At 37.9% G+C, this 25,468-nt stretch overlaps 1 protein-coding gene across 1 annotated transcript in view; it reads left to right on the top strand.

Annotated features, from left to right (window-relative positions):
• Nucleotides 1–25,468, top strand: part of HEPHL1 (hephaestin like 1) — an 81,895-nt gene that overhangs the window by 53,883 nt on the left and 2,544 nt on the right. Inside the window, exons 11-19 of the mRNA XM_003941501.4 lie at nt 1,230–1,442; nt 4,026–4,239; nt 8,433–8,572; nt 11,310–11,450; nt 16,970–17,076; nt 18,538–18,760; nt 20,132–20,271; nt 24,722–24,884; nt 25,350–25,418. Coding sequence (XP_003941550.2) covers nt 1,230–1,442; nt 4,026–4,239; nt 8,433–8,572; nt 11,310–11,450; nt 16,970–17,076; nt 18,538–18,760; nt 20,132–20,271; nt 24,722–24,884; nt 25,350–25,418 — 1,410 coding nt within the window. The remainder of the gene's footprint in view (nt 1–1,229; nt 1,443–4,025; nt 4,240–8,432; nt 8,573–11,309; nt 11,451–16,969; nt 17,077–18,537; nt 18,761–20,131; nt 20,272–24,721; nt 24,885–25,349; nt 25,419–25,468) is intronic.

The raw sequence follows: 25,468 nt of genomic DNA, 5'->3' as shown, positions 1-25,468 counted from the left end.
GGAAGTATTAGGATAGTGGAAAAGTAATTGCAGTTTTTGCAATTACTTTCAATAGCAAAAACTGCAATCAGTTTTGCACCAACCTAATAAAAAGTAATTTTATTTGGTAACAGGATTATAACAGAAGGTCATTCATGTGCATGATAGTAGTTCCTTCCTGCTGTAGGCTTAGTAGACAGTAGGAGATGGGTAGAATATTTATTTCTCCCAGGGACCTCAATATGAGACACAATTATGTGCATTCACCAACCAGACATAGCTGTTATATCATGGCATTCATCACCATAGGGTGAGAGAGTGATTTCTAAATTCTTCGCAAGGCACTGCTTCAGAGAGCCACCATCAATGGATTGGGGTTGATGTAAAAGATAAAAACACTTTGCCACTTTGGAAGCACAGAGGGTCTTCATACCTAACTAATCGTTATTTATTAATAAATTCCCTCCAGTAATTTTACTGGGGTAAGGAAGTACAAGTTATCGTAAAACAAATTTATTCACCCAAGGACTAACCTCTTATAAACGTTAAGTACCCCCTAGAAAAACCCTTTTCCACTGACCACACATGCAAATATTATGTCAATCGATCAAAAAATTTTTCAAATCATGCAGAATCCATGTAATCAGTAAAAGCATGTCTGACAACTTCTAGAATCAAATGCAAAGCCCACTGGCAAATGAGGGTCTGGTAGAATTCAATGAGTTAATAACTGAGGAAAAGACTTTTAGCAAGGGAGGCCATAGGAAAAGAGCCTCAAAAGACGATGATTTTCATAACAAGAGCCTTAAGAGAAGAGTATGGGGAATCGGTGAAAATAAAATGTTTACAAGATGCTCTTTATAATCTGCAAAAGTGAAATGTAAAAAATGAAGGATATCAAATGCCGTGAAACAATTTTGTCAGAAAAATTATTTCGTAAAACAATTTGATTTATTCCTTAGTAAATATTAGAATTAGCGTCCTTGCGTATGTGTTGTTAAAGATAACATTTTAATAATTTCAGTAATATTTTCATTATTCATGGTTAATTTTGGTCAGCATTTAAAGTGGACTCACCATGTGTCTTTTCTCTGGTACTGTTTATTCTCTAACAACAAGGATCTTTTGTAAACAGTTTACATATTTGAAGCTCCCCTGCCCCATACACACTGATAATTTTTCACTAAGATGGTGTGTTTTCAGTAAGTCTACATGATTATAGTGGGCTCTATCTTTCTTCCTCCATTTAGCTGTTAATGGCTACATGTATGGCAACCAGCCAGGCCTAAACATGTGTAGAAAGGATAGAGTTTCCTGGCATCTGATTGGATTGGGCACTGACACCGACATGCATGGAATTGTTTTTCAAGGGAATACCATCCACCTACGAGGGACTCACCGAGACTCCCTGGCCTTGTTTCCTCACGTGGCCACAACAGCATTCATGCAGCCGGACCATGCAGGTAAATTTGCTGGGTCCAGTTCAGGTGCCCAGATTTCTACCTTCAGGCTCATCCTCTTGGAGTCCTCCCACAGAAGAAATTGATAGATTTTGTGTACTTCAAGTGGCATAGAAATAGATACAGACTTGATTAGAATCAGAGAATCCTGACTCTACTAGTCCGAACACATAGTATAAGGGACAGAGGGGAAATATCTAAAATAACATCCGCAAAGCAGAAGTGGGAGCCCTCTAAAAGTCTTTGCTGCATAAATCCTAGAAGAATGTTCTTGAATTACAGTTAATAAAAATTCAGCCCCATAAAGTGGATATGTTTTGCTCTCATTGAGCATAAACATAATTTCAGTTGCTTCTCTGAAGCATCTACCGGCATGGACATCACAGTGGATGCTTCCAGATTCTCTCTTCCACAGGTACTGACAACAGCCTCTTGATTTGGGGACTTCTCTATTTTCATTCTGTTGGGCACCCTTGGTTTCCCCACAGGGCAAGCTGTGACGGATCTGGAATTTATGGAGACCCCTGTAAAATGCTAGTACCTGGAACTTTTTCTCTTGGATTCCAAGCTAATGAGATAATTAGGGCATTTTCATAAAATACCTAGAGCAACACAGGGTAGCATATGCTAATTACTAAATGAAAAATGAGAATAGCAAACCCTATAGACATTTAACATGTTTTTCCAAGCCAATTTTTCCATCAGTCTTAGGAAGGAGCCAGTATGCTACCTAAGATTAGTACTTAATGTTCACTAACAGATGTTCTACTTCTTTGCTCTCCACTGGAACTGCAGTTTAGATGTCTCTGTGTCATCAATTAAGAACTTGAGGCTTGGGCTCCAAAATCTTTGCCCAAGGATTGCCTGAAACTAGGAGCTCCATAATCTTCGCTGTGTAAACTTCTCCTAGTGTCCAGTCTCTGTACATTAGTATAATTGATCAATTATGAGTTACACTAATCAAGGGATACCTTAGACACAATGTTTTGTTTTGTTTAAAAAATATACTCTTCAAGACCAAAGAGGGGAGGGGATTTGAAACTAGCCAAATCATTTTAACCCATAGGAATAGGCACTCAAAGTTTGAGATGCCCAGAATAATTTTAGAGATGTAGCTACTTATTCTAGTGCTTTGATAATTACTCGTGTGTCCTACAGGCTTCTAAAGAACTTTACAACAGTGTTTTCCAGTTTATGTTTGGTGACAAGCATAAATGCTTATATAAATCTGTGACTGCTTAAAAGCTTTGTCACTTCACCAATTCCTGTCCCTTATCTATAAGCCGAGAAGGAGGGTGCTCAAAAGTGGGTAGACTATAGGCTGCAACTAAAACATTTCCATGTTCTTCTATTATTATCGTTATCATCATTATTATTAATTTTCTTTTCTTCTTTGTGCTACCTTGTCTAAGTTTCTCTTTGTTCTTAGGGACAATTGCCCAACTATTGAAGAACCATGATCAACACATAAACAATAGGCTGCCTGGAAAAAAACAAATGCAGAGGACAGTCTTTCCAAGTCTATCTTCAAAGGTGTCTTCTCTGTAGTTTTGTATAAAGACTCTTCCTCATGTGTCCCGGTCAGTGCCTGAGTGTGCTTGGGTACCCATTGAATCAACCCATTGAGTTTTTGCTCATCTAAAAGGAGTAACTTGGAGATATTTAGACAACAGAGTTACATGTATAGCAAGATAGACGATACCTTTGTACATTGCATAAGGTTAATAATGAAAGGCACACTCATCCCTCACCTCTAAGGTCAGAGACTACTAGAGAATGGGAAGGGAGATTTATTGATCCAATATTTTCATTGAGAGTTAATATTTTCAATAATTTCATTTGTTTTATGTGATTTTATGTTGAGTTCAGTTAAGAAATATCTTTCTGATGCCGATGCATCTAGAAAACTCATTCTAAAAATTACATAATTTTTGGTCAGACATGATTGTTGGTAATATGTAGAAAAATCTAGTTGATTGTTTTTCTCTTTTCTTTTTCCTTTTCATTTAGCATAATGTAGACCTGCCATTGGAAATGAGGAACTTCTTTGCTCAAGGGCTTAATTAAGTAATGCATTTGGCTTTATTAATAATAAGACCTTAGGTATTTATTGCACTTTATTATTTATGAAATCCTGTGGGGCAAAATACTTATCAGAAATGTGGCTTAATTTGAACCTTGTCTAGGATAATCATCTTATAGGTAATTAGTTCTTTTTAAACTGGGCTGGGCTAAGATAGTCATATTTATTGATGTTTTTCCAGGACAGACTGTCTTCTAACAAGTGTGTGTTACAGGGAAGACCCAGAGAAGTCATTTCTTGGTAGCAATATTGTTAAGTCCTTTTTAAAATTATTATTACAAATGAATTTTAGACAATGCTTTTCTCTTCACAGAAGTAAACATATTTAAAGTAACTTATTCCCCTTGGGGTCTGATTTTAAACTACTAGACAATTGGTATTTAAAAAATCTCCCTAATTGGTTATTTTGGAATAAAATGCCATACGTAGGTTTGCTAAAAAACAGACCATCACCAACAAAAATACCGAGCATCACACACAATGCCGAGCCATTTTTCTTGCAGGTATTTTCAGGGTGTTTTGTGCCACCACGCACCACCTCTCGAGAGGCATGGGTCAGATCTATGAGGTCAGCAGCTGTGGCAACAGAGACCCTTCTGAGCAGCCGTACGGGATGATAAGAACCTTTTACATCGCCGCCGAAGAGGTAGAATGGGATTATGCCCCTAACAAAAACTGGGAGTTCGAAAAGCAGCACTTGGACGCAAGAGGGGAAAGGTACCACAGGCGCCGCCGCCACGGCTCTTCGGTGGGATCGCGCATGCTCCGTTCGCCTTTAGCAAGTGTGGCTCCCTGCAAATGCCCTGGTTGTGTCTGCACAGTGCTGGCAGGCAGAGACTTTTGAGGCCATTGCCTTGCAAGAGACCCGGGATTGGGGTAGGAAGAACAGGTCTCTCTACTACGCCCTGTGCCCAGAAAGTCTGCAAGACGGGTCCTCCCTGAACAGTGCTGTTAGCCAGTGGTGCATGCCCAAGACTCAGCAACAATCAGGCCGCCAGCAGGCTTGTGAGCATTGCTCCTCCAGGGCGCTGAGCCCAGAGTCCTGCAACCAAGTTCCCCAGGGTGCACTGGGATGGAGTTCAGGGAGAAGGCGGGGCGCAGACCACAGACCTCCGCCCCCGGGGATAATCCCCTCCCTCCACAGCAACCGCTTGCCTGGTGTTACTGTTTTGATACGCAGATGAGAAAACTTGGGTGCAAAGAGTTAAGATGCTCAACTAGCCATTGGCAGAGTAGAACTGAACATAGATTTTCTGAAAGACAAATCTACGTTCTCTCCAGCACACTACATTGTCCCTCCTGCCCCAGTTTCTCTTTGTTCTTTATTGCCACCTACTCCCAACCCTGCCACCATGCTCCCCTCCCCACACCTCATAGAAATCCTCCGTGGCTGCGATGCAAACACTACATGCTACTGTTCCTATCTTAACACATGTATTTATTTTCTTATTTATTGGCCTTTGCTTTGAGAGGCCATACTTGTGGAAAAGAGAGTATAATGGTTCTACCTTCTGGATATATTCAAAGTTATTTTTTATTTGATTTTTTAAAAGATTTCCCTCAAGAACTGGAGAATTTTAAATCCATTCAATTACTCACTAACCTATTTGTTAAACCAAACACTTCTATTCTACAAAACTAGTGCTATCAATATAAGCTGAAGACTGGTGCTGGTACTGTGGAAAATGAAATGCATTCCAATTTGGCCTTTTGTAAAATGATTATTTCACTAAAAGGCTATTACAATTAAAGAAATAATTATATAATAATTTTGTCATGTGTACAGTCTTAGCCCATGAGTATATAAAAAAAATAGCCGTAATGATTTTCTTACAACTAATATTAACTCCTACTTTAAGTGTCTATCCCAAGGGACTAGCAGGAAGGTCTCGCTTCAGTCTTCTGGGACTCCCTTCCTAGTGACATAGATGAAAGCTGCTGGTGGGGAAAGGGGCGCAATGGCATAATACACCTTCCCCTGTCACTCTGATTCTTGCCCATAGATAGATGAAAGCAAAGTGAGATAAGGACATGTTCTCATATTCAAAGTACAAGAAATGCCATAGATAACAATTCAATACAGAATGGAAATGGCACTTCTCCCAGGGCACATCTGAGGCATGTCTGTAGACATGAGCCCAGTGACACGTACCCCTTCTGCACCCCAGTTCCTATGCCTCTGCCCTTCGTCCCGTGGTTATGGGTAGGAGCCCATCTGGTTTTTGAACCACTTGTGGGTACAGGCTGTCCCTGAGACATTGATTGTCTTGGTTAACACAGGCCTTCTGCCCCACCTTGAGACCTAAAAGTCTTTCTTTGGGGCTTCCTAAGAACATGCTGGGAAGGCCTCAGCAGCTCAGAAAGCCAACAAATGGGCCCATTGGTACAGTGTCTTGGGGAAGTTTGTGCAGTGGAAAGAAATCTGAAAACAGAAATTAAGTTGGTATGAAAAAATATAGTTGTATTCCTAGTACTCCTGAGCTTGTAGAGTGACACGTGTGTGATTTAATCATCCTGAGATTCTCCACAGTAAACCACTGCCTATTGAGCAGCCGCTGTTGACCAGGCATTCTGCTAGGGTTTTTACAACCCTTATCTGACATAACCCTTACAACCCACTTGACCTATTCCATCAGCTTTTGCTCAGCATCTCTTGCACCATTCTCACAAGATGATGAAAAAGCAAGTGTTTACATAGTGCTAAACGCAGTCCTGACATGTGCTTTACAGAGATGAACCCACATGACCCTCACCTCAACTCCATGAGGTAGAAGAATTATTATCAGCCTGTTTTGCAGTGGAGAGAGCTGGGAAACAGTGGAATGTGGCTCCAGGTACTGCACTGGTCACTACCACATGTAACTGGTACTCCTGAAAAATGAGAGTAGAAGAAAAGTTTTCTATCCTTGGAAATCCTACAGTCTAGGGTAGAAGTGTACATGCATTTATTAAATACCTACTATGTGCTAGGCATTGTGCAGTGGGCTGGTGACAAGGTTCTTCCCCACACAGAATTCCCGGTCCATGGTAAGACTTTAGAACAAGTATATGGAGTGAGGCAGCCGCTATAAGAGGGGAAGAGTAGAGTGCAGCAGGAGATATGGCAGAAGCACACAGCCCTGTCTTAGGGAAAGGTAGGGAGAGGGTCGGTAGTCAGGTAGCGCTTCTGGGAGGAAGTAGTCTTTGAGTTGGGACATGAAGAGTAGTTCATCTGAAGAGGAAGGAAGCATGTTTGTAGCAGAGGGAACAACCTGTGTAAAGGTCCGGAGGTGAGGGAGAGCACATTCAAGAGACTGAATGTTTAGAATGACCAGAGCATAGAGTATAGGGGGGCAGTGCTGGGAAATGAGGCTTAGGAGGTGGCAAAGGCAGATAGTGAGGGAGCTTGCAAGCCAAATTGAGGTGTTTGGCAGGGGGAAGTCATAAATCAGCTTAAAGTCAGTGTGGTTGAATGTATAGCTCAGGATCCCTCTGCCTGCAGCGTGGAGGATAGAGGGTAAGGAGGAGTACAGGGGGCAGGGAGAGTGGTTAGGGACAATTCCAGCCAACACAGGTAAGTAACGCAAGTGTCTGAGATGAGAATGCAAGCTCCCTCGGCAGAAGGAGACGGAAGGGGGCGAGTTTCACTGTATTTTAGAGGTAAAGTTAATAGATTTAACAAATCTGTCTTTTGTGATGCTCTGCCTTGGTAACAGATGAAACGTACTATAGATGTACAGTATGTATACAGTCTATCCTCATTATTTGTAGATTCTGCTTTTGCAAATTTGTCTACTTGTTAAAATTTACTTTTAACCCCGACATCAATTCCTGTGACATTGTTGTGGTCATTTGCAGGTACATGTAGAGGGGCAACAAATTTACATTGCCTGATACACACATTTTTAGCTGAGGTCAAACAAGGAGTCTCTCTGCCTTCTTGTTTCGGCTCTCATGCTGTAAACAAATGTCATCATTTTCACGCTATTTAGTGCCATAGTTTTTGCACTTGTGTGCTTTATGTTGGTGCTTTCACTGTTTAAAATGCCGCCCTAAGCGGAGTGCTGAAGCAGCGTCCTGAGTGCAAGGAGCCTCTGTTGTGCCTTATACATGTGAGAGGGGCTTTGTTCATGTATAAGTTACAGTGCTGAGCTCAGTGTTAATGAGCTCAACAGTGTTAATGCTATTGAGCTCAGCAATATATATTAAATAAAGTGTCTTTAAAAAGGAACAGAAATAAAACAAGGTTATATATTGATCTGTTGATGAAAATATTGTAACCAGAGGTTTGCTGGGACCTAACCCTATATTTCCCCTAGGAACAATGGTTCAGTCTTTATTAATTCAGTTATCACAATGACTTTCTAGAACACAACTATGGTGAATAACAAAGTATCAACTGTATCTGTCTATACTTGTATGTGGGTGTATGCACAATACGTGACTACAGTCCTTGAGATCTTTCAAAGTGGAAACAGAAAGATACATATGAAATCTGGAGAAACTCAGGGTGGTAGAGGGTGTGTGTGTGTGTGTGTGTGTGTGTGTATGTGTGTGTGTGAGACACACCCATACAGATGCATGTGTGTGAGGTTAGTTGGTCCCAGAAAAGAGGCACAACCTCAAAGTGTCCTTAGGAGTCTCTAAGGTTGGCCCTACTCAGCGCCTAGTAGAAAACTGCAACAGTGATTTCCAAGGGCGGGCCATGGGCTGGTGCTTGGCTGCCCATATCAGAGCTCAAGGAGCTTTAAAGTGCAGATTTCGTGGCCTCATTTTCAGAAAATCTGGTGCAAAAGGCCAGCTCCCCAGGGAGCACTTGATCACAGCCAGGTTTGGGGAGCATTTCTCCAGAGTACTCTTGAATCACTTAGAATCACTCAAAGCTTTTCTGCTTTCTGACAACTTTAATTTGTGATGCTTCTGATTTGCAGACATGGAGATATATTTATGAACCGCACTGAAAATTGGATTGGCTCTCAGTACAAGAAGGTGGTTTACAGGGAATACACGGATGGAGAATTTGTGGAGATCAAAGCCCGACCACCACGAGAGGAGCACTTAGAACTCCTGGGTATGGCACACGTTTCAGGCATACACTGTCAGCCCCAAGCATGTGCATGCACACACGCTTCCATCCCTTCTCAGGCACAAGTCTAACATGTGTTCTGTTAGACTTGTAAAGAAACAGAGTAGCTTGACTGCATTCATCCAAGTGCTATGTCTTCCTGCTCTACCATTATCAGGGAGAGTGCTGAGTGCTCAACTCATAAGAAAAACAGTCATAATAAGACTACCAGATAACACACAAACAGGAATCCATGACATCAGGGCAATCTAATTGGTGTCTGATACCCTCAAGCTTCTTTCCAACCCCTCTATTGAGCCAGGAAATTTTAATTCGAAATAGTTTGCTTTCTCAGAACAGCAGGCAAAGTGTTTGCATCACTTTTTAAGGTCCTCAGCTATCCATGCACAGTGCTATTGCAACACACCATGAAAGTATTTATGACAAAGAGAAGCCCCTATGGGAGATGGGGCCAAGGAAGAAAGATCTGGCTTTCTCCCTTGAAAGGTCCCTCCCAGTTCAGGAGGCCCTGATTCATGGCCTTCTCAGAACCTGAGCTTCCAGATATGGTGATCAGATCAGCTCTTCCTACTTTCCTTCTCCACTTTTCTTCATGGCAAGTCATGAGCTCTGACCTCATCTTGGGGATAAGACCTTAAAGCAGAGGGCAAATCTAAGGGACTTTTGGAAATCCTGTTCCACTTTTGAATGCACAAGGTAGCTTATCTGAACAGTATGGCCTTACACAGTGCTTTCCAATATTAGAATAAGGCCCTACAACTCATAGCTTGATAAATGATTGTATTAAATGCTCCATCCATTTAATGGATGTGGAGGTGTAGTAGACCTCAAACCTCCACGGTCTACTAACATTCACAGATAAGCTTGTCTCATCAAATGAGTGAGTCAGCCCTGATGGGCTGTGATGTTGACAGAGCTTTAAAGACAAGATGCTGGTTCTGCTGAGGTGCTGGTCCTGCTGTGGGGTTTGAAGTGTGCCTCTAGAAACACAAAGGCTCTTTGGTTTGGTTCTTCACAACACAAATGAGTTGACTTTTTGAGAGGCAACTCCATCAGCACTTCAGCCAGAGGAATGTGAGTCCTATCTACTCATTTTCTGCAGCTCAGGGAGAGGCTTGGGCTCCTCAAAGTGGGCACATAGAAGGTACACCTTAGTTCATTACTATTCCCTGACAGCAACTTGCACTTTAAATTAGTAGCCATTTGCTTTTACTCACCAGTACAACAAGACATGTGCAATTTAGGTAGTAATAACTACACAAATAATGATTTTAACATATGCACACATAGGCACTTGTTTGTAACTATACCCAAATGTACTATTTAAGAACATGCAAAGCATTTTCTTTTTCCTTTTTCTTTTTTTTTCTTTTTTTTTTTTTTTGCCCAGCCCACTTGCCTTCAGATTTTCTTTTCTAGATTTGTTATTAAGGGGAAAACATGAGTGCTTTTTAGCATTTCCTGATCCATGTTAAATATTTTAAGAAAATTTTATTTATTTATTTTAATTTAATGTATTTATATTTTAAGAGTATTTTAAGAAATTGAGAGGAAATTGAAAATAATAACAGTCCAACAAATGTTAGATTTATATATATGTTTCTCAGAAAAGCAATCAAAACCATGGTGTGAATCAGCAAGGAATATATAGGTGTGAGTAGAACACCAACTGTGAATGTAGGATGCACCAAATACTCAAGAGAGACCCACAGGGATCAGGCGCTTCTGAAATGGGAGTCTACTCACCAAGAAGCAGTGCACAAGTCATGCTGCCACAGGCCCTCTCAGCCGGGTGTTGGCTCATCTCCGTTGGCACACAGCCTGGTTGCTTCCAACAGAAGTGCACACACCAGAGGAGCTGAAGAGTGCTTGTGTTCTTGGGATCATTGTAGTGATCCCAGAGTCAGCTCCTTAAGAGTCTTGATCAGTTCCACTTGCTTGAAGACTGCTTTCCTTTTTTCTCTTTGCTGTGTGCAAATAAATCTGCTTTGCATTATTAAAATATACATATATATTTGTTTACCTTGGGTAAATAATTGTTTACTCTGTAAACATTGTAAATTGTTAAACTGTGTTGAGAGTTAGGTATGTATTCATGAAGTCACTTTATTAATCATAAATTAATACATAATAATTTTATTTCACTTTGATTTTTTACATTCCCTTTATACACAATATTTCATTGGATCTTCATTATTACTGTCATTCATTTACCAGATAATGAACAATTTCAGATTTATCAAAGGTTATACACAGGGGGATTACAACTGAAAGTCACCATATCATGTGGATATGGCTTTTCCTGCAGATGATTTCTCAGTAGTAAAAAGTTAAGCGTTTTGTGAGTGCTTATGGTGTTTCGATGCACTGAAGTAAGCCCTTGACATACATTATCTTATTCAATCCTTACTATAATCCTAAGCAAAAGTTATTATTAAACCAATGTTACAGATGAGGAAACTGAAACTTAGACAGATTACATCACTTATCCAAGGCCTCTCTAATAAATGAAGGAGGCAGAATTTAAACCCATTGCTAAAGATTGCATGATATTTAATACTATACAGTGTTGCTCTCTAAAGTGAAGTAGATTTATATATACCTTTCTCAGAAAAGCAACTAAAGCCAAACTATTTTATTTGGCTAATTACTGCCTGTACTTAAATTACATCAATGTTGAAAGAGCAATAATAATGCACACAGGCCTGTGTTTTGCCTTTAGGCCCAATGATTCATGCCGAGGTGGGTGACACCGTCCTGATCATATTTAAGAACAAAGCCAGTAGGCCCTACTCCATCTCAGCCCAGGGTGTGGAGGAGATGGATAGTGGAAAGCAATTGCAAGTGCCCATGACAAAACCAGGTAAGCTGCATCAGAGGTCTGCTCCATCTTGAAGAGGAACACTGGAGTCAACTCTTTTCTGCTTTCAGAGGGGTTTTAAAGAGCTCAACTTCATGTCAATGTGTTTTAGCCATCATCTAGTCACTCTGGTAAAATATCATCATTCATCCAATGACCAAATGTTTATAGAATTTCTAGGGCTCCATTAGGGACCCCATTATCAACATCCTCCACCAGAGTGGTACATTTGTTGTAATTAATGAACCTCCATTGACACATCACTATCCCCTAAAGCCCGTAATTTACATCAGGGTTCACTCTTGGGGTGTACATTCCAAGGGTTTTGACAAATGCACAACAGCAAGTATGCACCATTGTAGTCCTATAAAGAATAGTTTCACGGCCCTAAAAATTCTCTGTGCTCTGGTGTTTATTCTTTCTTCTCCCTTAACTCCTGGCAACCACTGATCCTTTTACTGTCTTCATAGTTTTCCTTTTTCCAGAATATCATATAGCTGGAATTGTATAATATGTAGCATTTTCAGCTTGGCTTCTTTCACTCAGTAATATATGTTACTTTCATGTGATTTCATGGCTTGATAGCTCATTTCATTCTAGTATTGAATAATATTCCATTGCATAAATTTACCACAGTGTATCCACCTGCTTATCAAAAGACATATTGTTCGCTTCCAAGTTTTGGCGATTATGAATAAAGCTGCTATACATATCTGTGTGTAGGTTTTTGCAAGGACATAAGTTTTCAACTCCTTTGGGTAAACACTGAGGGCATAATTGCTGGATCATATGCAAAAGTATGTGTAGTTTTTAAAAAACCCACCAAACTATCTTCCAAAGTAGCTGTACCATTTTGTGTTAAAAATGAGAGTTCCTTTGATTATGCTCAGGGAGAGAATGCTAAATAAATAAATAAGTTCCTATTGCTCCATATTCTTGTCAGTACTTGGTGTTTGGATTTTGGCCATTTTAACAGGTGTCACATCTTTGTTTTAATTTGCAATACTTTAATGACATGTAAGGTTGAACATCTTTTCACATGCTTACTTGCCATCTGTATATCTTCCCATCTGTATGTCTTTCACAGGACAGAATTTTTTAGTTTTAGTGAAGTCCAGCTTACTTTTTTTTTTTTTTTTTTAAGGATCATGCCTTTGGTGTTGTATCTAAGAAGTCATTGCCATATTCAAAGTCATCTGGGTTTTCTCTTCTGTTATCTTCTAGGACTTTTACAGTTTTGCATTTTCCTTTAGGTCTATGATCCATTTTGAGTTAATTTCTAGATTCATTTTTTTCCATGTGGATGTCCAGTTGTTTCAGCATCATTTGTTGAAAAGACTATCTTTTCTCCATTGGATTCCCTTTGTTCTTTTGTCAAAGATCAGTTGATGATATTGACGTGGTTCTGTTAATCTAGGCTCATAATTCTGCTCCATTGATCTATTTGTGTATTTTTTCACCAATACCTCACTGTCTTGATTACTGTAGCTTTACAGAAAGTCTTAAAGTTTGGTAGTCTCAGGCCTTCAACTTTGTTCTTCTTCAATATTCAGTTGGCTATTCTGTTTTTTGCTTCGCCATATAAACTTTAGAATCAGTTTGTTGATATTCACAAAACACTTACTGAGATTTTGACTGGGATTGAATTGGATCTATAGATCAGGTTGAAAAGAACTGACATCTTGATAATACTGACTATTCTGATTCATGATCACAGAACATCTCTCCATTTAGTTCTTCTTTTACATATTTTATTATAGTTTGGTAGTTTTCCTCATATTATTTTAGATTTGTACCTAAGTATTTCACTTTTTGAGATGCTAATATAAGTGGCAATGTGTTTTTAATTTCAAATTTTGCTTGATTATTGTTGGTATATAGGAAAGCAATTGAGTTTGGATATTAACCTTGTACTCTGCAATCTTGATATAATTGTTTATTAATTCCAGGAGGAGTTTTTTGGTCACTTCTTTCAGATTTTCTACATACACAATCATGTCATCTGCAAAAAAAAAGATGATTGACTTCTTCCTTCTCAATGTGCGCGCATTTTATTTCCTATTCTTGTCTTATTGCATCAGCTAGGAATTCCAGTAAGATAAAATGCAGCGGTGAGAGGAGATCTTCGCCTTGTTCCTTTCCTGATCTTAGCAAGAAATCTACAAGTTTCTCATCACTCAGTGTGATGTTAGCTACAGGATTTTTGTAGGTGTTCTTCATTGAGTTAAAAAGAATTTTTCTTCCTAGTTTGCTGAGAGTTTTTTTTCTCTTTATCATGAATAGATGTTATATTTTGTCAAATATGTTTCCTACATCTATAGATAGCATTATGTAATTTTTTTATCCTGTTGATGTGATATATTACATCAATTGATTTTCACATATTGTCTTACTCTTATATAGCTGGGATAAATCCTGTTTGGTTTCAATATGTAATTCTTTTTATACATGGTTGGATTCAATTTACTAACATTTTGTTGAAGATTTTTGCATATATGTTTGTAAGTGATATTGGTCTATACTCTTCTTCTAATGTTTTTGTCTGGTTTTAGTATTAGGGAAATGTTGGCCTCATAGAACAACTTAGAAGTATTCTGCTTCTGTCTTCTGAAAAAGCTCATGAAGCACTGGTATAATTTCTATTGTAAAGTTTTGGTACAATTCACCAGTGAACTTGTCTAGGGCTGGTGCTTTCTGTTTTAGAAGGTTATTATTTATTTATTTAATTGCTTTAATAGATATAGGCCTATTTAGATTGTCTCTTTTCTCTTGCATGTGTTTTGGCAGTTTCTATCTTCAAGAAATCAGTCCATTTCATCGAGGTTATCAATTTGTGGCCATAGAGCTCTTCATAATGTTCTTTTATTATCTTTTTTTGTCCGTGGGTTCTGTAGTGATGTTCTCTCTTTCATTTGTGATATTAGTAATTTCTATCCTCTCTCTTCCTCCTTCTTTTTCTTCTCCTCTTCCTCCTTCCCTTCTCCTCTTCTTCTTTTTTTTCTTCTCCTTCTTCCTTCTTCTCCTCTTCCTCTTCTCCTCCTCTTCTCCTTCACCACTATTACTACTTCTTCCTCTTCCTCTTCTTCTTTCTCTCTTTCTCCTTCTTCTTCTTCTTCTCTCTCTCTCTCTCTTTTTTTTTTTGAAACAGAGTCTTGCTCTGTTGTCCAGGCTGAAGTGCAGTGGTGCGATCATGGCTCGCTGCAGCCTCAACTTCCTACTCAAGCAATTCTCCCACCTTAGCCTCCCAAGTAGCAGGGATTACAAGTGTATGGCACTACCCCTGGCTAATTTTTGTAGGTATGTGGAGATGGGGGTCTCCCTATGCTGCCCAGGCTGGTACTGTACCTTTTCTATGTTTAGATACATGAATACTTACCATCATATTACAATGGTATATAGCATTTAGTAGAGTAATATGCTGAACAGGTTTGTAGCATAGGAGCAATAGGCTGTACCATATATTCTAGGTGTGTAGTCGGCTATACCATTGAAGTACATACTATGATGTTTACAAGACCTGAAATCACCTAACTATGCGTTTCTCAGAAGGTATCCCCATGCTTACGCAACTCATGAGTATTACCCATGCTTTTCTTTTCATTACTGTTAGTATAATACGTTTTTGTTTTTCTCCATGCCTTTATTTTTAATATACATGTGTTTTTATATTTAAAGTGAGTTTCTTGTCAACAATATATAGTTGGGTCTTGGTTTTTTATCCACTCTGATGGTCTTTTTCTTTTAATTGGTGTCTTTAGATCATAGAAGTTTAAGGTGACTATTGATATAGTTGGATTAAAATCTAACGTATTTGTTATTATTTTCTATTTGTTGTCCTTGTTCTCTGTTCCTATTTTTGTCTTCCACACTTCTCCTGCCCTCTGTGGTTTTAATTGAGCATTTTCATTATATTTTCTCTCTTTCCTTAGCATAGTAATTTTAGTTCTTTTTAAAAGTTTTAAAATTAGTTCCCCTAGAGTTTGAAATATACATTTACAATGAATCCATGTCCATTTAAAAATAACACATTACCTCCTCTCAGGTAGCACAAGTTACTTATATTGAAAATTTCCTGCTATCTGCCTCTTGTCTTTTGTGTATGTATGTATGTGTTTATATATATACATAGATGATCATATCATTTGTATTATTAGTTTGAATAAAGGTTTTCTGTTAGATCAATTAAGAATAAGAAAAAATAACGTATTGTATACTTCAAAATTTCTAAGAGCAGATTTTACATGGTCTTACCACAAAAGATGATAAATATGTGAGGTGATGGATATATCAACTTGATTTAATCATCCCACAGTGTATATATCAATATATTACCTTGTATACCCCAAATACATACAACAATTATTTTTTTATAGACAGCCACAGGAGATGCATAGGTGTTGTGCCTGCCTATGAAAGCTCATACATTTTTATTTTATTGTTCTTACAGTAGCTTCCCCTTATGGTTTTGTTTTCCTTGGTTTCAGTTACTTGAATCAACCTTGGCCTGAAAATACTAAGAAATTTTGAGATAACTTCAATTAGAGACTATAAAAAGATATTTTGAGAGTGAGAAAGAGACTACATTCACATAGCTTTTATTACAGTATGCTGTTATACTTGTCATATTTTATTAGTAGTAATGATTGTCAATTTCTTACTGTGCCTAATTTATAAATTAATTATTGGTATGCCTGTATAGGAAAACACATAGTATATATAGGTATGGCACTGTCTGTGGTTTAAAGCATCTACTGGGGGGTCTTAGAATGTATCCCTCCTGGATAAAGGGTGACTACTGCAGGAAACACAAAATTACACATAGAAATTAAAACATTAACTGCCTTCAAAATGAAGCATTATCCTGTGTATTTGATTTTATTATTTCATTTAATCCTCACAACAATTAGCAAACTATGATGACCAACTCACTTTACAGATAAGGATACTAAAGGTCAATGAAGTTAAGTAGCTTGTCAAATGTAGGATAAATAGGAAGTCATAGGGTTGAGGTGTGGAACTAGGTCTCTCTGATTCTGGTTCTTAGCAGATTTCACCTGCCCACTCGAGAAGCTTTTAGAAAACACTGGCACCAGAGTCCTAGACCCCAGAGTGTCTGATTTCCCCAGTCGGGGATGAGGCCTGAGCAACAAGAGCTTACAGAGCTCCCTGGTGACTCTCCTAAGAGGTCAAGGCAGAGGTCCTTGATGACTAAGATGTGCTCAAGGGCAGCTCTTGGGAAGGAGATAAACATTTAAGGAGAAAAACAGTGAGGTATAAAACGTTTTTATTTCCTGAATACATACCAGTTGGCAATAGAAACAGGCAAGCTAGAGGGACGGCTAGAGCCTGAAATGACAAATCTGCCTTTTCATTTTGAAGTAGTAGAAATCAAGAGGGGAGTTTAATAAGAACATGTGTAATGAATGGATAATTCTCTCCAGCAATAAACAATGAAAATATCTAAAGACCTGCTTGTATTTCTTCAGATAAATCATAAATTTTTTCCATTTCATTTATTTCAGGAGAAGTAAAAACTTATAGATGGAATATCCCTAAAAGATCTGGTCCAGGGCCTTCTGATCCCAATTGTATTCCATGGGTTTACTATTCAACAGTAAACTTTGCAAAGGTAAGGGGGAGAGAGCAACCAAAAGGCTTAATATAATCCGGATGAAAGTTGCTCACTCAAGTCATCACAACTTGGGTTGGTATATATGAAAGTGTGTCATGATTTAGAGCAAGGGTCTCATACTATGGCCATTTACCAAATCTAGCCATGCCGAATTTACATTTACATTGTCAATGGTCGACTTGAGTAGCTGCAGCAGAGACTGTATGACCCACAGAGTCAAAGATATTTACCATCTGGTGCTTTCCAAAAAAAAAAAAAAGGTTTGCTGACACTTAATTTAAAGCATGTGGGCCGAAAACAAACAAAATCTCAACGTTTCAATTACCAAATTGAGAACTGAAAAAGATAAAAGGTTTCAAGCAAAAGAGGATATATAAATATATAACAATAAGATAACTTACAATACAAGTTATTTGATTTATGGTTTTGGATGTGTGAAACCTGTTCATTTTAAATGCATTACCAGGGCTACTAGGGCTCAGGAAAAGAACGTTCACTCTAAACATAGTAATTGAAACTATAAAACTATTTGAATAATAAATAATCTAACTTTGAAATAAAAGGCAAAGATTCAATATTGAATTTGAGCCAGGTATGCGTATGTAAAACAACCACAGTCTTAATTACATACCATAAACCAAAGTCCAATCTAAAGTCGTTATCTGATGTAAAATGTAAGCATTGCCTATTAAAGAAAAAATGGGAGGGATTATCTTAACCTTCCTCTTAGACATTAGATGACTTGTATTAATGTCCTTGACTTTTACTGGACAGTTCTAGAGTTTAGGAGGCAGGTATACAAGGCTATGAGAATTATGGGAAAATCCATATTTATTATTTTATGCATCACAACAAATATTTATTGAGCATTTGTGTTGTGCAAATAACCCCACCAAATACTGTGAGAGATGCAGATACTCTTGTCTTGAAGAAACGTATTACTTTGTGGGGAAAATAATACATGTCCACACTTGTAACTGTACCGCTCTGAATCTGGTGAATTCTATACTAAAGTACTACAGAAGGCTTTGTAAGGAGAGTCTAGGAAGAAAGAGCATTATGAGCAAAGCTGAAAATAGGAAAGTAGAGGGAGTGTTTGGGACATGTTGAGAGTCCCATTTTGCTGTTATATGGGGTTCAATAGGAAATCAAGGGGTAGCCTAAGCCAGAAAAGTTCATTAGGAGGGCACAGAGAGGGGCTCAGTGACCTGCAAGGATTTGTATTTAATTCTGCAGGCCATGGAGAATCACTGAAGACTTCTACCCATGGGAGTATAAAGATTAATGTAATAGTAGTCAAAAGGAGGGACTGGAGGTGGGGTGAATCAGAGCTGAGAGAGCATTCAATTTCTAGTCCAGGGTGAGGTATTACGACCCTACACTAGAATGGTGGCAGGTGGAAGGAAATGTTATTAAATTACTTAATGGCTTTTTAAACTCAGTTTATTTATCTTTCAGGATATGTATAGTGGTTTGATGGGTCCTTTGATTACATGCCGAGAAGGAGTATTGAATGAAAAGGGAAGAAGAAGTGATGTTGATTATGAATTTGCTCTTTTGTTTTTGGTGTTTAATGAGAATGAATCCTGGTATCTGGATGACAATATTAAGAAGTATCTCAACAAAGATCCACGAAATTTTAAGCACACTGACGATTTTGAGGAAAGCAACAGAATGCATGGTATACCTGAAGTTTAAAAAGAAGCCTATGTTGAGATAAGGTCATAGGAATTTCTGTAAATGTAGGAGGCTCCCAGCATCCTTCTCTGAGCCTTCTCTCCTTCCCAGGGGCACCTGGACTGAAGGAAGTCCTCTAATGCTTTCCTTTAGACTGAACCAGCCTAGCCGCTGGTTGGCTGGCAACAAAGGCACTGAGGTTTTGAACCAACTTGTAGGGGCATGTATTTCAGAATGCTGGGATCTCTAAACTCTAAGACTGTGAAGTGATACTTTAAAAACAAATCACTGTGAAGTGATACCTTCACTGAGGCTTTGAACCAACTTGCAAGGGCATGTATTTCTGAATGCTGGGCAATCTAAACTCTAAGTATGAAGTAATACTTTAAAAACAAATCATTGCTTATTGTCATATTTTTGTAAGACGATGCCATAACTTCTATTTGATCAAATTTAAGGGCCAGATTTAATTGTTTCTGGGATATGAAACAAAATCTCAAATTTCTGTTTTAATGTATCTATGCTACTTAATTCTGTATAATTTAAGGTAGTTTTTTGGTGGGAGTAATGTATTTGAATTGACACATCCACAGTTTCTCACCAGCAGCTATTTTGGACCAAAAGTGAACAAAAAGGCCTTGCCCAAGGTCACAATGCTAGTTGTTAATATAGATTAGAATATAGTAGCCTGATTTCCTATTCAGCTCCTCTTTCCACCACCAATTTTGCTTTCTTCTCCTAGAGATTTCTTAGTATGCACTCAATTTTTAATGAATGCAGGTCATTTGGTTGTGCCATGATGCACAGAATAAAAAGTCAGTAGACCCCGGAGGAGTGGGAGTCACCATCATGTAAACTCAGTTTGCCTTGGTCATTGTTAGGTCATGGGCTCAGCCCATCCGAAGCTCTCTTTTATTTTTGGAGATTCAGCCAGGAAATTCAGCTCTCTTTTATTTTTGGAGATTCTCAACAAGTGAAATATTAAGAAAATAGCTTCTAATTCCCTCCATTTTGATTTGTATAAAGTTGTTTATGCCTTAGTTTGCTCTCTGTAGAGGGGTGTAAATCTGGCTACCTCTCCAATGAGCCTGTAATTCCCTTCATAAAGCGATTCTGCTGAATAAACAAAACACTGCCACCAAGATGTGGCTTTAAAACTGCTATTTCTTTATTCTCACTCTCTTTATAGATAAAGATTTCTCAGTAATCTGAATTTTGGGTCTAGAATGGTGGGACATTGCTGGGGTGAGTGAGATTGTTACATGTTTACTAGACAGATGAAAATATCAGTGACCTAAAGATCTTCTGGAAGCATTTCACAAATCAGCTTATGTTTTAACTAACCAAAGGTTATTTTCTTATCACCTTTTTAAAGCTATTAATGGAAAGATTTTTGGGAATCTCCATGGCCTCATAATGAATGAAGATACAATGACAAACTGGTATTTGTTAGGGATAGGAAGTGAAGTAGACATACATACCATCCATTATCACGCCGAGAGCTTTCTTTTCAAAGTAAGTATAAGGAAAGTGCTTTGCAAAGACTTTTCTGAAAGAACAAATTCAATGTATCTCCATGGAAAATAAAAGTGACTTGGTAATAATGCTTTGAGGGGTGGTGAGAATGAAACAGAATACTGTGATTGTACACTTTCCCTGGTAGATATTTCTTAATATGTGTACGTGTGTCATTGTGCTTATAAAAGTCTCTCCAAGCCTCAGATGAGAGTTTTCTCATCAATTACCTGTGGATAACTCTGACCACTCTGGAATATGCTGTTAATATCGTATATGAAAGTACTGACAGCATTTGTCCCTTTTCCTCACCCTCCCTTTTTTCCTTCCCTTTCCTTCTCCCCACTTTTTTCTTTTTCTGTGTGATTACCTAACAGAATAACTCTCTCCAGTAAAGGAGTTATTTTACGTTCTGGCCTGAGCCATCAAACTTATCTTGACTTTTGCCCTAGTGAGCTGTGCTGGACCATGTGTGACCTTCAACCCTGTAGCATCAAATTATACCATATGGGTGGTGCTCATTGTACAGCAGAACCACCTGTAGAACTATGCACAAATCCAATTGCCAGGCCCCGCCCCAGACCTGCTGAATCAGAATCTCCATGGATAACGTCCAAATAATCCGTCATCTTAAGTTCTCAGTGCTTTCTACAAGGAAGTGTAATAGAAAAGAACAATCACATTCAATGTGTGGGGAAAACTGGAATTGATCTTTTCTAGTTAGACGTGAATAAATGGTAACTTTAATAAAACGCTTAATATCCTTTCTCCTCTGTGTATTTCAACATTGTTTAGGACACCAGGTGTTAGTCTGCTATGATTAGAGTTTCCCATATTAAATGCCTATGTTGCTTTTCAGAATTTGGCTTTTTTAAACTCACATTTTAAAAATTATATTAAAAATTTATAAAATTTAATAAAATAGATAAAATTATAGAAGTTATAATATACTTTAAAAATATAATTTACATTAAATACAATTCACTGTAGTGTACAGTTCTCTGTTGATAAGGACATGCAGTAGTGTAACCAGTGGTAATCAAAATATAGAATACTTTTATTTCCCCCGCAGATTTCCCCATTGCACCCTCTAGTGTCAACTACTTCCCCATACTTAACACCTGGCAACCACTGTGTCTATAGTTTTGCCTTTTTAAAAAAGATTACATGGAAATCATAGTTTGTAGCGTCTTGAATCTGGCGTGTTTCATGTAGCATAGGCATCGGAATTGCATCCATCTTGTTATGTGTATCACTGGTTTGTTTCATTTGATTGTTGAGTAGTATTCCATTGTAAGGATGCAATGCAATTCGTTCATCCATTCTGCTGTTGAGGAACAATTATTTCCAAGGTTGTTTATTACAAATCAAGTCCTTACAAACATTTGTTCACATGTTTTTGTGTGAACATAATTTTCATTTTCCTTGAGAAAATACCTGGAAGTAGGATTGCTAAGCCATGTGGTAAGTGTGTTTGATTTCATACAAAACTGCCAAACTGTTTTCCAAAGAGGCAGTACCATTTTGCGTTTCCAAAGAAATATATCAGAGCTCCATATGTTGCACATCCACAATATGCAGTGAGTATTTTTAGTTTTTGTTTCATTTTTTTCCCTTAGGCATTCCCCCCTTGCAAGGTGATGTAGTGGTATCTAATTGTTTTTTATTTGCATTTTTCCAATGGCTAATGATATTGAGCATCTTTTCGTGTGTTTATTTATAATCTGTCATCCGTAAATCTTTGGTAAAGTGTCCACATTTTAAGCCCATTTAAAAAAATTAGATTACTTGTTTCCTTATCATAGAGTTTGAGGGCTTTATATGTTCTGGATAGAAATCCTTTTTCAGTGATGTGACTCACAAATATTTGCTTCCAGTTTGTGGCTTATCTTTTCATTATCTTAACAGCTTTCAAATAGAAGTTCTTAATTTTTGATGAAGTACAATTTTTCTTTTTTTTTCTTTTATAGATCATACTTCTGGTGTCATAGATAAGAAATTTTAGCCTTACTCAAGGTCACAAAAAGGTCTTTGTTTTCTTTTACAGGTGTTATAGTTTCAGGCTTTATATTTAGGGCTATGAGACATTTTAATTTCATATGTGGTTCAAGATATGAAATAAAGTTCATTTTTTTTGCATATGTATGTTCAAATGTTCCATCACCACTCATTGAAAAGACTGTCTTTCTACTGAATTGGCTCTTCACTTTTGTCAAAATCATATTGACTACATATACGTGGGTCTATGTCTGGGCTGTCTATTCTGTTACACTGGTTAATAGCCTGCCCTTTCTTGAATGTCACAATGTCTTGATTACTTTAGTATTACAGTTAAGTCTCAAAATCAGATGGTGATTGTTTTAGCTATTCTAGATGTTTGCCTTCCCATATAAATTTTAGAAATAACTTGCTGATTTTGATTTTTAAAATCCTGTTGGGATTTTAATTGGTATAACACTGACTCTATACAATGGATTGGACAGAACTAACATAACAATATTGAGGCTTTCAATCCATGAACATGGGTTATCTGTTTAGCTCTTCTTTGATTTCTTTCATCAGCATTTTGTAGTTTTCAGTATACAGATCTTGCATATATTTTCTGAGATTTACTCCTAAGGATATAACAGGCTTTGGCAATAGTGTACATAGTAGTGTTTTTATTTCAATTTCTAGTTGTTTATTGCGAATATTTAGAAATGTAATTGATTTTTTGCATATTGACCTTACATCCTGCATCTTTGCTAAACTCACTTTAGTTCCAGTAGTTTTCCTGTAGATTTTAGGAGGATTTTCTATGCAGACAATCATGTTGTCTGTGAGTAGACATGGCTTTCTTTATTTTCAATTTATATGTCTTTTATTTCTTTTGTCTTACTGCACTGGCTAGGACCTGTAGTGCAATTTTGAATATGAGTGGTGAAAGTGGACATCCTCACTTTGTTCTTCATCTTACAAGGGGAGCATTTAGTCTTTCACTTTTTAATATAAAGTTAGCTGTAGCTTTTTTGTGGATCCCATTATCAGGTTGAGGAAGTTTCCTTCTAAATTTACTCAGAGTTTTGATCATCAACAAATGTTAAATTCTATCAAATGGTTTTTCTGCATCTATTGAGATTATCAGATGCTTTTTCTTCTTCAATCCATTGCTGAATTAGACTTATTGATTTTGGAGTTTTTAAACACTTTTTCATTTCCAGGATAAACCTTACTTTGTCATGATGTATTTATTATTCCTTTTTGTGGAATTGATTTGCTAGTATTTTGTGATGGGTTTTTGCATCTACGTTCATGAGGAGTATTGATTGTTTTGCTTTTTTTTTTTCTTTCTTTCTTTTAATGCGTTTGCTTGGTTTTGGTATCACAGTAATTCTGGCCTCATGAAATGAGTTGGAAGTGTTCTTTCCTATTCTATTTTCTAGAACAATTTGTTTACCATTGGCATTATTTCTCCTTTAAATGTTTGGTAGAATTTGCTAGTAAAGCCATCTGGACTTTAATTTGTTAGAATATCCTGAAGCGATTTCAGTTTCTTTAATAGATAAGTGCTATTCCAGTTATTGATCTATTCTTGAGTAATCTTCAGCAGTTTGTGACTTCTAAGGAATTTGTTCATATCATCTACATTGTAGAATTTGTGGATAAGAGGTGTTTGTCCAGTATTTCCTTTTTAATGTTTGTAAGATATTAGTGATGTCCTCACTTTCATTCTTGGCATTTCTAATGTGTCTTTTTCCCTTTTCCCTTGGTTAGTCTGTCCAGAGCTTTGTATTAGTTATCTATTGGTATATAACAAATTACTCTAAAACTTAGTGGCCTAAAACACTTATCTCACAGTTTCTTTGGATCAGGAAGCTGGGAGTAGTTTAGCTAGTTGGTTGATTCAGAATCTTTCATGAGGAGGCAATCAAGATGCCTACCAGAGCTGAAGTTTTCCAAGGTTTTACTGTAGCTGGAATTTCTACTTCCAAACTTACTCATATGGTTGTCGACTAGCAGCTTCAGCTCCTGATTGTGTGGGTAAGATGTGAAAACTGGTTGCCTTCAGTGAGTAATCCAGAGAAAAAGATGAGAGAGCATCTAAGACAGATAAGACAGAAGTCATGATAACCTTATATTGGAACTGGAATGCCAGCACTTCTTCCACATGCTATTGGTCACACATACCGACCTTTATACAATTTAGGTAGGAACTGCAAAGATTATGAATACCAGGAGGGTGGGGATCATTGTGGCTCATCATGGAAGCTGGCTACTACAGAATTTTTTGATTTTATTGAACTGTTCAAAGAATCAGCTTTAGGTAACTCTGCTGTACTTCTATTCTTGATTTCTGCTCTTTCTTATGTCCTTCCTTTTGCTTCCTGTGGGTTTTGTTTTTCTTCTTTCTCTTCTTGCCGTTCTGAGCAAAGAAGGCTACTAGCTGTTGTTTTTTAAAACATTTTTGCAGGTAGATAAATCTTACCGAGAAGATGTGTATGATCTCTTTCCTGGGACATTCCAAACCATTGAACTGTTTGCAGATCACCCAGGGACATGGCTGCTTCACTGTCATGTGTCTGACCACATTCATGCTGGCATGGAGACAACCTACACGGTCCTTCGTAACATAGGTACTGTTGTCTGTCAGTGATGCCAAATGATGGCACCAAGCTTCCTGTAGCCCTCAAAAACAGGAGGCATGACAAAAACCCAGATACAGCCCTCAACAAACTCACAGTCAAGTAAGAGAGATACAATGTAACATATAACTGTAATCAAGTATGCTATGTACAGTATCAGAATGCGGAGTACAGGATTTAGTGGCAGCAGTAGGAGGGAATGGGTAACAGGTGGAGGATCTGAGCCAAAGTTTCACAGAGGCCATGATGCTCCAGATAGAGTCAATGGGTGAGCAGAAGTGGGAAAGGCAGATGGGGCAGGAAAGATATATGGGAATGAAGTAGCACGGTGAGAATCCAGAAATGATTGGCAGATACTGATGGGTAAGTTCTCGTTGGTGAAATGAAATGACTCATGTCATGGAAAGAATCCCTTTCTGTTGTTAATGAAACTATCAACTTGTCTTCTTTGTGCAGACAACAGGATTCATTACTCCACCACATCTCCTGGAGGGGCATCTCACCCAGCCATGGTGCCATCTAACGGTAATGATACCCTCTTCCCATGTAAATGAGTCAACATTTCACTCCTCAAA

This window comes from Saimiri boliviensis, chromosome 6 (assembly GCF_048565385.1).
Source record: "Saimiri boliviensis isolate mSaiBol1 chromosome 6, mSaiBol1.pri, whole genome shotgun sequence".
NCBI classification, from domain to species: Eukaryota; Metazoa; Chordata; class Mammalia; order Primates; family Cebidae; genus Saimiri; species Saimiri boliviensis.
The sequence above is the reverse complement of the archived record's forward strand: the minus strand, read 5'-3'. Positions and strand labels throughout refer to the sequence as shown.